The sequence below is a fragment of the Leptopilina boulardi genome, unplaced genomic scaffold (genome assembly GCF_019393585.1).
Source record: "Leptopilina boulardi isolate dan_hultmark-lab unplaced genomic scaffold, ZJU_Lbou_2.1 LbouV2_75, whole genome shotgun sequence".
Taxonomy (NCBI): Eukaryota; Metazoa; Arthropoda; class Insecta; order Hymenoptera; family Figitidae; genus Leptopilina; species Leptopilina boulardi.
In genome coordinates, this window is record NW_026138022.1 from 127,537 (window position 1) to 144,748 (window position 17,212).

Below are 17,212 nucleotides of genomic sequence, written 5' to 3' on the forward strand. Positions count from 1 at the left end.
TAAAAAAAAAGTTTTTTATTTCAAATTAAATATCATTAAAAATCTACTAAGGTGCAATTTTGTCAATTAAGAATTTATAGCTTAATATTTTATAACAACATTAGCTAAATCATGGAATATCTGTGAACAGTTTTAAACATGTTTAATCATCTGAAACAAGTATCTTCATACACCATACTAAAGGCATTAATCCAGTTATAATATAAAAAATATACAATATATCAACTATATTGTCCAAAAAGTAAGTTTGAACAAATATAATAGTTACTTTTAAGAAAAGTAGATATAATACCAAATTTTATTTTTTCTCTCTAAATTTGAATTAGCGACTATTCGCTTTGAATTAGTGACTATTCGCTTATTCTTAGCGCAGAATATGCAGCTGGGAATAAGTGAATAATCACTCATTGAAAATTCGCTGATTGCTAGTGAATAGTCGCTATTTTAAGGGGGGGTATGGTATTTAATTTTTCTTTGTATTTTCTTCAAATTTTTTAAATGAATATATAGTATTTCAAGAATATTGTGTAAAAATTTTAAGCCGAACGGAACAAAATTGACGAAGTTATGAGCATTTGAACATTCAGGTGTCGGTTGCTCCGCGGGCTGTGTTTTCGTATATTTTGAATGTAGTTTGTGTTTAACATTTTGCGGACATTTCTGAATGTTTTCTGATGTCGTTAATGTGTATGTATAATTTTTGGAGTCGCTGATAACGAATCTGAAGTCAAATTTTAAAAATTGTCAAAATTTAAAATTGCGTTTTTCTCGAAATGACCTTTGTGAAGTCCGTGTTTACGATATCTCAAAATCTACAGAACCGATCGTTCTGAAATTTGGCACAGTTCTTCTTGGCTAAATTCCCCAGGTAACTACGAGAACTTTTTTTTAAATAATTAATAATTATACAGTAAAAAATAGATCGATTTTTTCATCGAAAATCGAGTTTTTGGGTTTCAAGTGCTCCGAAAAATAAAAAAGAAACCTCTCGTAGTTACCTCAAAAACATGCCCTTGAACAAAAAATTTTTTTTTCAAATTTAGATGATTCTGTTGCGAGTTACGTTGAACACTGCAAATCCATTTTTTTACGAGGCGCCTGAAGAGATTTACTGACACTCGTTTAATTTGCAATATTTTTGAAGGAGAATTTAAGAAAATTTATTTCAAATATTTAAGTTAAGGAAATTAAGTTAATAAAGTAACACACTTTATATCTCCGAAAAAAATTATCAAAAAAGTGCCATTTTTACACCAAATTAAACATACCCCCCTTAATCACCCCAGAGTAAGCAGGTATACGAATAAGCGAGTAGTTGCTAATTCAAATTTGGAGAGTTCATTTTATGCTTGCATTTTACTTCTTAAAGTCCTAATACCCGACAAATTTGAAAGATCGAATTTTCATCGATTTTGAGTTTTCTATTCCAAAAATAATGTAACAGGTTGAACCTTTTTTTAACGGAATTCGGGACACTCAGAAAATATCGGTAATGTCCTAGTAGAAATACTGATTTTTTATGCTCTTTTGTCTCTTAGGCCTTTCAAAAAATTTCAATTACTTTTATCAGTACAGCCTTGTTTTCTTTATATTTTCCGTTCACATGATAAATTATTTCTACACAGTAAAAAGAAAATCTTGTATTAAGATTTTTCTGAACTCGAATGAATCTTATAAATTAAGATGCTACAAATTCGTTCTCTAAATCTGAATTAGCGACTATTAGCTTTGAATTAGTAAATATTCGATTATTCTTAGCGCAGAGTATGCAACTGGGAATAAGTGAATAATCATTCATTGAAAATTCGCTTATTACTAGCGAATAGTCGCTATTTAAATCAGCCCAAAGTATGCAGCTACGAATAAGCGAAAAGTCGATAATTGAAATTCAGAGAGTGGTAATATTACCGGTTAATATTACGGTAACATTACAGTAATATTACAAAAATTTCAAAAATCACTTAAGACTATTTGAGTGATTAATTATTATCTTTTTTTGCATTTTAATATAAGGGATTGAAATTTTTATGTATTTCAAATACCCTCACACCACCGAATATTTAAGGATATCGCTGGGACATCTTAGGGATATTTATTTTATTTCGGCGGTTTCGATATCCCTAGGATATCCAGATGATATCCTAGGGAAGTCCAAACCGCCGGAATCAAATGGATATCCCTAGGATATCGCAGGAATATCCTTAAATATCCGATGCTGTGAAAGTAAGCGTGTAATATTACAGTTATATTAACCGGTAATATTACCATGAGGTGGACATTTTAATATTACTGCAATATTACGTACTATTGGGAATAAAGCTTATATAGAGATGCAGTTAAATTTTTGATACTTGCAGGTACTTGTGGAAAAAGTTATGACCGATTTAGTTTTTTTAACATTGGTTCTTAAGGGAATTCCTTGCTTTGTCATACATATTTGTCAATTACAATTTTCTTACATTAAGAAAATGACCAAAATTTGTATGATACAAAATAAATATATAATGAATATAATGTTAAAAAAGTGTCATTAAATATATATAAGACATGCAAATAAATTAATTTCTAAAAATATTTTTCATAATATAATCAAAATATCTGGCAACGCTACATGAGAACTTTTCTTCAATTTTCATTAATTTTTCCACACAATCAAAAGTTTACTACACCAGTACTGGTAACCACTACTGGTTCAGTACTGTCAGTTTTGTAATTTATTGTATACGAAAAGAAAGCTTTAACTGGAACAGAGATAAGTTTCACTGCAATAGTGAAATCTCTGCTCTAAGTAATACTTTTTTGGTATACTTAGGAAAAAGTGCCTGAAATTTTTAGTAACCCAACACAAGTTAAATATTAATTAAATTAGTCAACTAACTAATAAATATTTATAAATTTTCGGGTAAAAATTTTTAAATTTTGGTTTTTTTCAAAAGTATAATATCTATTTTTAATCACATATATATTTGCATCAAAAAGAATTTTTGAAAAACTGTTTTAAGAAAATAAAAGTTGTTTTTGATTTTTAACAAGTGTTGTCAAGAAAATTTTTTTAAATTTTTATTTTAAAAAATATTAATTTTTTATAAACAAATTCATTTATTTTTATTTTAATCGTTTAAAATTTTTTTTTGGTTTATTGCATTTATGAAAACAATAAGAAAATCTTGCAAAATGTTTTGGAATTGGTCTCAGGAAACTTTTTGTTTAAATAATTTTATCCACAGAAAAGAAAAAATGAAAAAAAAAAAAAATTTGAAAAATAAAATCAAGGTGAAAAAATTATTATAAGCTAAATATTTAAACAAAAAGATTCATCAGGTTCACTCTAGAACTTTTTGTGAACTAGTATTAATCAAAAAGAAAATCTACTTGAGCCAGTAATGGAATGGCTCATGTACTGGTCTCATGTTGGAAAGGGTAAAATTCTGAAATTGAGGGTTCACGTGCAATAAGGGGACGCGCAGGATTTTCTTTAGCCCCTCGCGCAGCCGCAGAATCGCTATACGCGGGGACTTTCACTTTCATGCGTATCCTCTTATTGCACGTCAACCCTCAATTACACCCCCACCAGAGGACAGAGACTAGGTCTTTTACCCCTTCCCACACTATTTCTCCCACCTATGTCCTCATCGTTCATGCGTCAGATATTCTCTTTTCGTAACCTTGAGAAAATGTCTAAAACAATTTAATTTTCATTTTATTATAGTTAAATAAGATGTAATTTTATAATTTTATTTAACAATTTTCTATTTCTGCATAGAGAAAGAAAAATTGTTATCTCGTTTCAAAAAAAAAGCGTGCACAAAATAGGCAGTCATTTCTTCCATTTTCATGTTTGTTTACATTTCACATGTTGGACTTGTCTTTAAAACGCTTTTTTTGTTTTTAAATCCGATGACCCTAAGAGGCTGCAGCTTGTCCGACAATTGACCAAATTTTTTTTGTTTGACTTCAGTGCCCTCAGGTGGCCAGAAAAATCCAATAAACATTTTTTTTTTATTTTTTCTTGAAGATGTGTTCATTTTTAATATTTTACAGAAGGTTTCTTTCCTTTTAATAAAGTAATTGACAAGAAAATAATTTTTGTTTGAACCCTTTTTTTAATGCTTCTAAAGTGTAATAATACTTTTGAAAATTTTTGATTTTTCGAATTATTAAAAACGTAGCATACCTCTTCCATACAAATTAATATTTTTTATAACACCTTGCTTCAAAAACTCGACTAAATCGCTGTCTTTTACTCTCTAAATCTAAATTAGCGACTATTCGCTTATTCTTAGCGCAGAGTATGCAGCTGGGAATAAGTGAATAATTACTCATTGAAAATTCGCTTTTTACTAGCGAATAGTCGCTGATTCCTAGCCAATAGTCGCTATTTTAATCATCGCAGAGTATGCAGCTAGGAATAAGCGAATAGTCACTATTTCAATTTAGAGAGTACGCTCTAGTGCTTAAAAGGAGGGGAAATCGTACTTTTACGCACACTTTCCACTTCCATCACAGCAATTTAGTTGAGTTTTTGACGCAAATTGTTATAAAAATTTTATATATAGGACATGGGCGCAAATAGGGAAATCTCGACTCACTCGATTGTCGCATTCGCTTCGTTCATACGTCGAACTCAAAAGAGTCTCGATTCCCCTACTTTTGCGCCCTTGACACATAAATAACTATCTTAATCGGGAATGGCTAAGATTTTAAGTTAGACTAATATCTAAGAGACTGTCAAGTTTCATTTCAATCGATTAATCCGTTCATACATACATGATGCTGGAACAAAATATTGCTAACATATATAGATACACAAATTTTTTAATGGACATTTTTGTTTAAATAGCACCGAACTTTACAGGAAGTTAATGGCGATAAGTTTGCAAGTTTCAAATGTCCTCAAAGTTTAAGTTAACACTGTTAATTTGTTGAAAGTTAGAAAAATAAATTTCCTGAAAGTTTTTCTTCCCAGTGGGCAAAAAGCATGTTCGTTCTAAAAACGTTGTAAGGACGTTTTTAGAACTTTTCATGTCCGCCAAATGTTCTAAAAGCGTTATTAAAACGAACAAGGTTTTTTGCCCACTGTGATTCTAACATTACACAAAATTTTTATGGTAAACTTAAAAATATATTTTCATGCGCACATGATTTGTATGGCAGCTAGCGCTGCGCAATACTTTTTAATTACATTTCCCTATAGACAAACTATGGATGTACTAAAGTACAGTAGGCTAAAGAACAAGTATTTTGGTTCAGTTTTAGTTGAATAACAATAAAAATGAAATATATTACAAAGAAATAATGTTATCGTATGTACTTACCAATTGAAAGTTAAGGTAATTTCGAACCCAAAGAGACCTATATGAACTATTTTGGATAAGTACACGGAGAAACTTTAATTTATAAAATTTGATATTATAATACTAAATTTTACAAAAAGCCAATAGTAAACGAGGATATAGCGTTACCTTTGTGAAAATTACTATTTAAATATTATACTGAGTGAGTATTCTTAATTTGGAAAGAGTAATATAATAATTATGGATTTATATTTCTAAACAGTAGAAAATTTTAATAAAAAAAATAGGAAACTGAAGTTGGTGAATCGTTGAAAACGAGCTTTATAAATATATTAATAACTGAAAAAGAATTATGAAATTTACAAAAACTATGGTAAATATCCATCCCATGTGAAAATAAAATTACTATAGTGTTTTGGGAATATTGACATAAAAGTTTTTAGTCCTCCACAATAATAGAAAAAAAATTACTACTACATACTAAATTTTACCATAGTCGATATTATATATTCCAAGTTGCACCTTCAAATATCACAGTAAACATATTATCTATATTAATAAAATCAGACTTTTGTCTGTACATTGCTCCAAATTAATTTTTTCTTGCATAGTTTATCATTTTAAGTAGTAAAGATAACAAATATGCCATAAATAAAAATTCTGTCTGTCTGTCTATCTGTCTGTCTGTCGTCAATATTTTGTACCGGCAAAACTTTAAAACGGCTCAACCGATTGAGGTGAAACTTGGCAGTGTATTCAGTCTTAACGTAACTTAAAATCTTAGCCATATTTGATTAAAAAATATTAACATGAACGAAAGTTATGACATTTTTTCAAAAAATTTTAAAAAATCAAAAAAATGCAAATTTTTTATTTTTTGTAAGATTGATTTGAAACTATTTGTACCTAATTTTTTCACATAAATACAATCAATTTTTTTATTAAATTAATAAATAGTCTGAATTTAAAAGTCTAAATCAAATTTTTGAATTTCCAATTTTTTTAATAACATTGTAATATAAGAATTCGTTATGTTCAACTTTTTATAAGTAAAACAATAATGTTTTTAGTCTGTTGGGTATTAAACGCAATCTTAGCTGCACACCAATGAAAAATATTAATTTAAACAAAAATATGACACTTTCAAAAAATTTTTAAAATTTAACATTTTTTATTTTTTGATAATTCTTTACTAAACGTTCTTTTTTTTAAATTTTGTGACCAATTAAGTATGCTTGTAACAAGAAATTTTAAGAATTTTAATTTAAGAATTTTATCAGAATTTTAAAATTAATAATTGCAAATCTGAATATGAAATCAGATATTGTAAAAATAAAAAATCGAAAATTACTTTTTTACTCTTTGAAATTAACAATTATTATATTTAAATTATTATTATTATTATTGAATATTATTATTATTATTATTATTATAGATACAAATTATTTTTAAATATAATAAAACTAAATAAACTAAATAAACTTAAATATAATATAATAGATATAATAAAATTAAATTATTTTCATAATTACATCCAACTATACGTGTTCTCCTGTATTAAAATATCTTTTTATAAATTTTTAATTATTATTTATTCAATTCAATTTAATTTTTTCACTGCTTTTAATAAAATTAAAATAATTTAAAATTGTATTTAATTTTATAGTATTGAAAATAAAAATTATTTTAATCAATACAATTTAAATTAAAATTTTAAAAAACTTTAAAAATTATTTGAAGAATAAATTTTTAAAAGAAATTTTTCTATTAAAAATTTATTCTTCAAATAATTTTTAAAGTTTTTTAAAATTTTAATTTAAATTGTATTGATTAAAATAATTTTTATTTTCAATACTATAAAATTAAATACAATTTTAAATTATTTTAATTTTATTAAAAGCAGTGAAAAAATTAAATTGAATTGAATAAATAATAATTAAAAATTTATAAAAAGATATTTTAATACAGGAGAACACGTATAGTTGGATGTAATTATAAATTTCAAAATTTATTAAATCTAAATATTATAACCGTCGAAGACGGGTGCGACAGCTAGTATTATATGTATATACTAGACGTAGACTGCGCGCGCCTTTTAAGTTTGTATTTCGTGCTTGACCAGAAATAAGTAAAGAATATTCATATTGCAAATGTCAAAATGTGTTACTCTCTAAATTTGAATCAGCTAAAATCCGCTGATTGGCAGCGAATAGTCGCTGATTGAAAAAGCTATAAGTATGCAGCTGCGAATTAGCGACTAACAACTATTTCAATCAGTGGAATACTCCATTTTAAAAATAAATTTATCTTCCGACGAAAATCACCGATGTTCGCCGATTCGTGTTTCGCTATTTTATTAGCTGTATCCGCTGATTTGCAGTGAAAACCTTATTCGCTGTTTCAAACAGTGAAATTTTAGCTTATTCAAATTTAGAGAGTATGATTGAAAATTAGTCAAAAGTTCAATCTTTTGTCGATAATAATTTATTTGACCGGAATTTATGATGTCAATACTCTCAAAAGTCGACATTTTATTAGAATGCTTTTATATGAAATTGGTTTGTCATTTTCTAGAAAGGACATAGAACCATCTAGAAACTTAATGAAAACTTTTAGAATCTTCATAGAACGTTCTAGTAAATTTATAAAAACTTATAGAAATTTCTTGAAATTTTTGAGAAACTTTGTGGAACATTATATTCACAATACCTTGTACTATCTTCATGGAATTATCTATATACTTTATGGAACCTTCTAGAAACCTCATAAAACTTTTTAGGGTTTTCATTTGAATTTTCTAGAAACTTCATGGAACTTTCTGTTCATAGAACTTTTCAGAGTTTTCATGAAACTTTCTAAGAACTTCATGGAACTTTCTAGGAACTTAATGAAATGATCTAGAATCTTTATGGAACTTTCTATTCATGAAACCATATAGAGTCTTTATGAAACTTTCTTAAAACTTAACTGAACTTTCTAGAAACTTTCTAGAATTTTCAAGAAACTTAATGAAACTTTTTAGAGTTTTCATAAAACTTTCTAGAAAGTTAATGAAACTTCGTAGAAACTTCATGAAGCCTTCTAGAATTTTTGTGGAATTTTCTAGAAACGTCGTGGAATTTAAAAAAAAATTTAATGAAACTTTTTAATGCCTTCATGGAACTTCATAGAAACTTAATGAAACCTTCTAGAATCTTTACAGAACTTTCTAGACAATTCGTGGAACTTTTCATTCATGAAACCTTGTAGAGTCTTTATGAAACTTTCTACAACGTTTTATGAAGCCTTTTAGAAATTTCATAAAACCTTCTACAATGTGCATGGAACAATGTGCATGGAACTTTATAGTAACTTCATGAAAACTTCTAAAATATTCACGGAAATTTCTAGAAACTTCATGGAACTTTCTGTTCATAGAACTTTTTAGAGTTTTCATGAAACTTCCTAAAAACTTCATGGAACTATTCAGAAACTTCATAAAACCTTCTAGGAACTTAATGGTACTTTCTTGAAATTTCATAGAACTTTATACAAAGAAAGTTCGTAGAACTTTTGAAGAAACTGAATGAATAACCTTTTAGAATCTTTATGGAACTTTCTATGTATAAACTTCGTAGAACTTTTTGGAAACATAATAGAAAAATCTAGGAAATTTTCATCAAAATTTTTAAAACTTCATGAAAATATCTAGAAAATTCAGGAAAGCATCTAAAAATTTCAAGAAATCTTCTGAAATCTTCATAGATCCTTTTAGAAACTTGATGAAACTTTTTAGAAACCTAAAGAAATATTTAGAAATTATATTTCACCTTTTAGAAACTTTATAGAATTTTCTAAATATTTCATGGAATCTCTTAAGATCTTTGTTTATGAAGTATAATATTTGCTAAAAAAAATATTTACCTAAATATACACATTTTGAAAACCATCAAACCTAAGCAACTTTTCTTTATGAACCAAAAAGTAATAAATAAAAAATTAAAATCACAAACAATTTTTTTTAATTAGAATGCTTTTATTATGGCGTAGAAAAGTAGAACTATAAAAATTTTAATAAAAGAATAAATGTCCGATAAAATATTTCAATTTATTGCAAATATTCATTATGGCAGATTACATCAAAATGAAACATGACAGTTTTAAATAGTTTGTCGAATTAATTAAAGGTCCAAGAAGAAATAATTCGTAAAAACATTCAAAGTTGTCTAAAATATTTTAAATCATTGAAAACATTCTTTAAACCATATTTAATGAAAAAAAATTTTCCAATTTTGAATGCTTTTACGAATTACTTCTTCTTGAACCTTCAATCAATTCGAAAATATATTCAAAACTTTCATGATTCATTTTGATTCAATCTGGCATAAATAATACCTACTCGCAATAATTTTAATTATTTTGGCAAACATTTATTCTTTTATTGCAACTTTCAACAGTTATACTTCTATCTTTTATTTATCACTTTTTAGGCCGCCATAATAATAGCATTCCTATTAAAAAAAAATTTGTTTACTTTAATTTGTTTAACTGGGGCGCATGAATAAGTTCTAAAATTAATTTGTTAGAATTACATTAAATAGAATTTTCTTTTAACCGAATTTTTACTTGACCGAATTATTATTTTACAGAATTTCTGTTCATCCGATTTTCTATATATGACAGAATTTTTATATAACCGAACATTCAATTAATTAATGAAAATTCTAAAAAGGTTAAGTAACAATTCTGTAATGTGAAAAAACGATGAAATAGAAATTCTGTGAAATAATAATTCTAAAAAATGAAACTCAGGATAAAAGTAAATTCTTTATATTAAAATTCTGTCTAATAAGAATTTGTCTAAATAGCTATTCTGTTTAACAAAAAATCGAGCATATGAAAATTCGATCAAATATAAGTTCTGTCAGTTGAATGTCGTTGCTTGACAAAGATAACTGACGCACACACCACTTTTATTTCTGTGTGTCAGTAAATCTGTACGCGGTCAGATCGTGTCTGTTTTACGCTCTTGCGAGACGAAGATGAGAAATAAGAATTCGACCAATGGAATAGACGCCACGGCGACAATCGACCAATGGGATACGCGTTACGTTACTCTTTAGAGATTTCTTATTAAGGATCACACATATTACATATTCTTGAGGAACGCACGCTTTTAATACAATACTAATATAAATAACTTATTTTAATAATACACACATTCACATAATCGTCGCAATACATGCTTGAGAAAAAAGAAAATTTCTTTATATACTAAACAACAAAAAGTATTGCCGCTTGCGAGAGAATTTCTACAAATATATGTTAAATACCTGTGTAAATCAAATTTAATATTTTAAATTTATTTAAATTTATTAATTAAAATATAAATTATTAGTATAAATAAAGTAAAATTTAAATTAAATTCTCAAAATTAAATATTATTCAGTAAATTTCATTTTGTGTTTCCTTCACTGTTTAACTTTTTGAATAATTTTAATTAAAAATTTGGAAAATTTCTTCAAAATTTTAACAATAATTCAAAAAATTTAGATTTTTTAAAAAGTTATTATTTTAAATAAATATAATAAAAAAATTTTCTAAGAATTACTTTTTTACAATGATTACTTGATATATACTTTTTTTGAAACTATTTTTTGTTTTGATTTTTTATTAAAATTTTTCAATATTTGATTTTCAGACATTTTTATGAAACACTTAAAATAAATAAATTATTTTTAATAAAACACAAAATAATAATAAACACATATTTAAAAATAATTTTTTTATATGAAATTATACATTTGATTTAATTATTATTTAAATTAATCTAATTTGTTAAATCTAAATATTGAATAAAATGTTCAAAATAGTCATTTCTCATATTTGCAAACTATATACTTAATACATACATATTGATAATATTACTATTACGTGATTAAACCCAATCGGTTATATTCGGCAATAATCGGATATTTTTCGTACATCATCGGTAAAGTTCGACCAAGCGAATGCTACTAAGAAATAAAATTCCTATTTTCAATGGGAATGTTTTCAAAAAACAATTTTAGATGTTACAACAACCAATTTTAAGATGAGCAATATTTTTATCACCTCTGCTTCTTTCCAATAAAAATAGTAATATTTTTAAAACAGAGTGTAATATGTGAAATTTCAACTGTTACTTTTCATAATTATTCTATTTAAAATTCTTTTTGTGAATATCTCTTTTTCCTAATTTACAATTCATATAGCTTTTATTAATCATTCCAACTCCTTATTGTAATTATTAATAATATACTATACTTTTAAATGATACCGATAAATTTATTTTGTAATACAGTAGTAGAAAATAATGTCATTTTTGTCACTTCATCCTCTCTTACTATTGGTTTTTTGTAAAAATAATTATTATAATGTCAAATTTTACAAACTAAAGTTTCTCCGTGTAGATTGTTAATAAACAATTGCAATTTTAACTAATTGTTTATTAACAATCTACTCATTCAAAATACTTCATATATGGGTTGTTGGATGCCGAATTACGTCAACTTTCAATTGCTAATTTCAGAATTAAGATAACTTTATTTCTTTGTAAAATATTCCATTTTTTATAATCATTAATTAATTAATATATCGAAAACCAAAAAAACGTCATTTTAGTTTTTTTTGGTATTGAAAGTATATATCTTAAGCTTCATTTTGAGGGTAAAAAAAGTGCCTCTTTTAAAAAAAATATATATATTTGATTTTCAAAAAAGGGGTAAATTTTGAATTTAAAAAAACAATTTTCACCATTCGAAAGAGCACAAAAAAATCTTTCGACAGCATAGAGGTCAAAAATTTTTCATCCATTTATATAGAAAATACGATTTTTTAAAAAATCCACTGTTCAAATTTGACGATAAACTTGAACCCCCTCCCCCCTTACAGTTTTGCATAAAACTTAATAATAATTTGTGGGTGAAGTACTCACTCATAGTTCTAAAGTTTGTGCAAATTTCAGCCCGATCCGAAAATCTTCAACTTTAATGTTGGATCACTTCAGGAATTTTGCCTCACATAGGGGACATAGGGGCAAAATGGTTAACATTTGAAGCTCAATGAAACTAACATTACTATATCTACACTGCCGCTCAATAATATTTGCCCAACTTACTGGATATCAGGGCTTTACAAAAAGTTACTTATCTTTAATTCTAATAAAGATATAATCTTCGTCAAATATTCATCTTAAAGCTTATATCTTTAACTTGAACGATAAAAAAGAGAAAATTAAAAAAAAGTTCATTGTTTAATTGTTTAAAATGGAAAAAAATTTTCATTTTTTTGTAAATTTCAAATTAATACAGTTTGTGAAGAAATAATCAAATTTTTCTACGATGATTTTTGAGTAAGGTATGACCATTTGTTTAAAAAATAACCCTTTTTCAATTGATAATAATATGATAACTTATGAACAATTGACATTTGGAAAAAAAAATTTTAGAGAAAAAATGTTCCTTATTATGTGTAGAATTAGGAAAAAAATATTTAAAAATTTTCTTAAATAATTTTGTTTTTCTCTCATTTTGACCTTATATATTTTATGACAAATATAAGGCATTTTATACGTGTAATGTCCTGAGTTAAAAAATAGATTTCTCGAAAAAAAGTAAAACTTGGGGAAATTGTTGTCCTACCTGATAGTAAAATATCCCGAAAAAATTTTTTGACTTTTTTGAAATTTTGGGGGCGATAGAGGGGGTCAATTTTATCAGTTTTCACTGACACTGCCTACTATTTAAATTTTTTCTGTCTATAAATGCATTAAAAAAATTTTGACAGGTATGTTTTTTGAAGGTTTTTTCATGCTATTTCCAATAGTGGATTTCGTTTTTTAAAATTCTTGAATTTTGATTTTCTATAATTAAACATAAACTTTGCGCATTAAGAAAAATAAGAAGTTTAAATTCTTTTCTATTGACTTATCTGTACTGGAAATAGAAAAGAACTCATTTTTTATATTTAGATGTTCACTGGGGAATTGGGTAAAAACGTAAATTCGTCTATTCAGAATAATTGAAAATGATCAACTTATGCTTAATATATTCAAAATTTAAATCTTGTTATATTTCTCGCTTTTTACCGGGTCCTGCAAAATTCGGTGCTATCTAGGTCCTTGTTGTTCATAACGACAAACTACGTCAAAAGTTTGGATTCTGAGAAATATATAGGCAAAAGTGTGATTCTGATTTTATTATTTAACTGAGACTGGGAAAAACCGGCCATGTGGAGGTGTTAATTTCTCCGAATTGTTCAAACTTTAAAATATGTCAATTATAAATTTAAAAAGAGTATATTAAGAATACCTTATTTCCTCAGTTTGACATTTTTTAATTGTGTTTGTGCAATTTTATAAACAAAATTTTGTTTTTTCGCTTCCGCTAGAAATTTTTATGCATCAGTTCTTAAGAAATTTGTGAGAAAATCGTGTAATGTTTATTAAAATTGTTTTTTAGTAGAGGTTTGCAAAAAGTTTGAATGTCAAAACGAGTCGAGCCGAAATTTTTTCGAGCCGAGTCGAGCCCGAGCATGACTTGAATTTTTCAAGCACTCAAGTGAATTCGAGCATATTAAACGTTCAATTTTTATTGTTTTGCAAAAATTACAAAATTAATCAACAGATAAGTGATTGATTACATATTGGAAATTACAAATTTATGAAGAAATAGTAAATAGCTTACAAACAATCTAATATTCAAATTCAATTTACACAAGTAGTCGACTATTTTCGAGTACTCGAATTTACTAATAATGCTCGACTCGGCTCGACTCCAAAAACGAAAGGCTCGAAAAATCTCGATCGAGTTTCGAGCTTTTTGAACACAGGCCTATGTCTGTCTCCCTTGCAACATAAATTCACGAAGATTACCTATCGGCTAGGAAACTTCGTGAACGCTTTCGTGAATCTTTGTCGACTTTACGGAGATTTACGAAATTTTACAAAGTTCACGGACAGGCGTTTCTTCGTGAACGACAACAATTAGTTAAAACTATTTGTTTTATAATAAATAAGATGTTTCTTCCATAGAAAATTTAATTTTATCTTATTATTTTCCTTATTGGGAAGATTGTTTATTGATTTTTTATATTTAGTGAAGTTTTCCTTTCAATTAATTCTCTAAACAAACAAAAATAAATAAACTGGTCAGCTTGCCCCAGTCTCCCCTATAGATAGATTGATTTAGAAAAAGATGTATATATAATGTATAGATGTATATTATGCTTAAAGTGCTTAAAATTTTTTTAATACCATGAAAACATTGTTTGTCATTATAGGAAAAACCTGAATATGTTCACTACATCTTTGTTGTTGTGGATCATTTCGGTGCTGCCATCATCTTCTGGATTCATCGGATACGATTGCGCATCGCAAAATTTAAATGTAACTACACTGTCCTTATTGGATGTCGACAGTTGCGAATTGCCCCCCATTTCTATCACCACACAAGAGCAATACATTGAATTATTACAAGTTAATACGTACAAAGAAGCGACCGTTACCCAATGTAAAATAGAAGTTCACCGCACAGTTTATCACTGCGGAATGTTTTCGCACATATCAGTAGTTATAGAGGGTGAAAATAATTATATCAAATCTATAAGCAGAGAGGCTTGTCTAGAAGCTCACAAGTTTGGACACTTTAGAATTAGAGATGATCATATAATTGATGGACTGAGGGTAAATAACACAGTTACCATTCCAACATTATTTGCAGGAAATTTGGATAGAACAGGTAAATGTAAAGGAGCAACTTTCTCAGATCCGTATGGAACATGGGAAAATGTAGTGGTTCAAGGGACTGTGACAATAACCCTTAGCGATCATCAAGCTAGAATCAACTTGGAAAACAACAAGATTCATTTACGTTCCGGAACAGCTTGTCCTCTAACTGAGAGAACATGCATGGATCGAGATGAAGGCAATAGCTTCTGGGAGCCAGTACCGAAGGACATCTGTAAATTTGATAAATATACTGTACTTTACCGAGGCATAGCAAGCAAAATGACGGACTACCAAGTTAATAATACCGAGACAGTATATTCAATATCATCTAAACAAATAACATTTGCCTTGATGACAAAAGGTGTTGAAAATTTATGTGGGTACAATCTAATTACTACAGAACATCCGCAGCTAATTGTTTTTGAAACGAACCCAGGCAGAACTTTTGCAAGTAATGAAAAAACTATATCGAATTTAGATAATTTTTTGTTTATGAATTCAAAATTTCTATATATTGAAAAACATATAAGAACGCAGATAAAAAATTTATACAGAGATGTATTATTACAAAAGTGCAATTTAGAAAGGCAAACATTGAAGAATTCGTTATCCATCGCCATGCATTCTCCTGATGAATTTGCATACGACTTCATGAAGAAAGCCGGCTACATGGCAGTTGTAGCTGGCGAAGTAATACACTTAATTGAATGTTTACCAGTGGAGGTCCAAATTCAACAAGGCACAGCATGTTATGCAGAAATTCAAGTCTCTAGAAATAATAAAACCTATTTTATGAGTCCCAGAACACATATTTTGAAAGGTACTGGAACAGAAATTCCATGCAGCCGAGTACTTCCTGTTCATTTCTTCTTATCCGGAAAATGGTATAAAGTACTGCCATTCCTTACAACAGCAACAACTCCAAACGTGATTAAACCAGAAACAAAACCAACTTGGGAATATGAAGTTCCAGCCAATCTTGCTACCAGTGGAATATACTCCCAATATGACATAAATTTGCTTTGGGAGAGAATAATGTTTCCCGTCGAAAAGAAAGCAGTTTTAAGCGATTTGGCTCGAGAAATAAAAGGGTATAGAATTTCGAATTCCGGAGGAAGTTTTGGAAAATTATTCGACAACAATGCATTAGAAAAAATTATTGAAAACACTTGGACGAAACTGTGGACAAAATTCACTACCTTCGGCACATTCGGTGCTGGGGTCTTATTTCTTATATTCATATACCAGATAATCAAAGGAGTAATAGAGATAGTTTTGCAAGGTTATGCTCTTCACTCTATTTTCGGATGGTCGCTTCATCTACTTGGAGCACTGTGGGGTTCTCTAACTCATTTCTTAATACATATGGCAGACACACCTAAACAAACTAGAGAAGAATTAGATAGAGAATTAGAAGAAATTGTAATAAAAACTACTACTACAAATCCTGTTGCAGTTCAAGCGGAAAGCAGTATGAATAGAAAAGAAGAAATGTACCCCTCAAGTGAATTGAATCAAATAAAGTCAGGGAAAATTTCCAAATTTTAATTTGTGTAACAGCTATATTATATGAATTTTGTAATATTTTTTAATGTAATTTCATATTTACTTAACTAAGAGAAAGAAAGTATTAGTTGTTATTCGCATAGAGTACAACATGTAACATTAAAATATGATCCATAGGAAATTAATGAAAGTATAAACAAGGTGTTCAATTCATGACCATTTAGCTTCCTCATCATGATGCACTTATGTTCAAGATTAAAAGAAGGATTACAAATAAAATTGCGATCAATTTTATAAATGTTGGTAAAATGTAAATTTTATATACATGAATCGATTCGTTTTCATGCCAGGAATACGGTTTTGACAAAATGAATTAAAAATTTTCATAAAAAAAATATTTCAAAAGATATGAAAAAATTTTTTTTTCAAAAATTAAAAAATGATATAATTTATAGATTTTAAGTAAAATGTAGACTTTATATAGGTTACTCAATTTGTCTTAATGCGAGAAATCAGTTTTTTGGACAAAAAAATTATATTTTCATTGTAAAAAAATTTTTGGTTAAAAATAATATTTTTGAAAAAGTGACATAAAAAAATTATGTTGATATTTTTGGAAATCCTTGTGTTTGATTTTAGGTATTGATGACTGTAATAAGCCTAT

The 17,212-nt window shown here is 27.4% G+C and overlaps 1 protein-coding gene across 1 annotated transcript; it reads left to right on the forward strand.

Moving 5' to 3' along the window:
* LOC127290618 (uncharacterized) lies at positions 1–16,899 on the forward strand. The gene is made up of 2 exons (XM_051319312.1): positions 1–241; positions 14,595–16,899. The coding sequence occupies exon 2, from the start codon at positions 14,608–14,610 to the stop codon at positions 16,588–16,590; it is 1,983 nt and encodes a 660-aa protein (XP_051175269.1). The 5' UTR covers positions 1–241; positions 14,595–14,607; the 3' UTR covers positions 16,591–16,899.
* Positions 16,900–17,212: the final 313 nt, after the last annotated feature.

Coding starts and splice junctions, on each gene's coding strand:
- LOC127290618 (XM_051319312.1), top strand. CDS start 14,608: ATGTTCACTACATCTTTGTTGTTGTGGATCATTTCGGTGCTGCCATCA.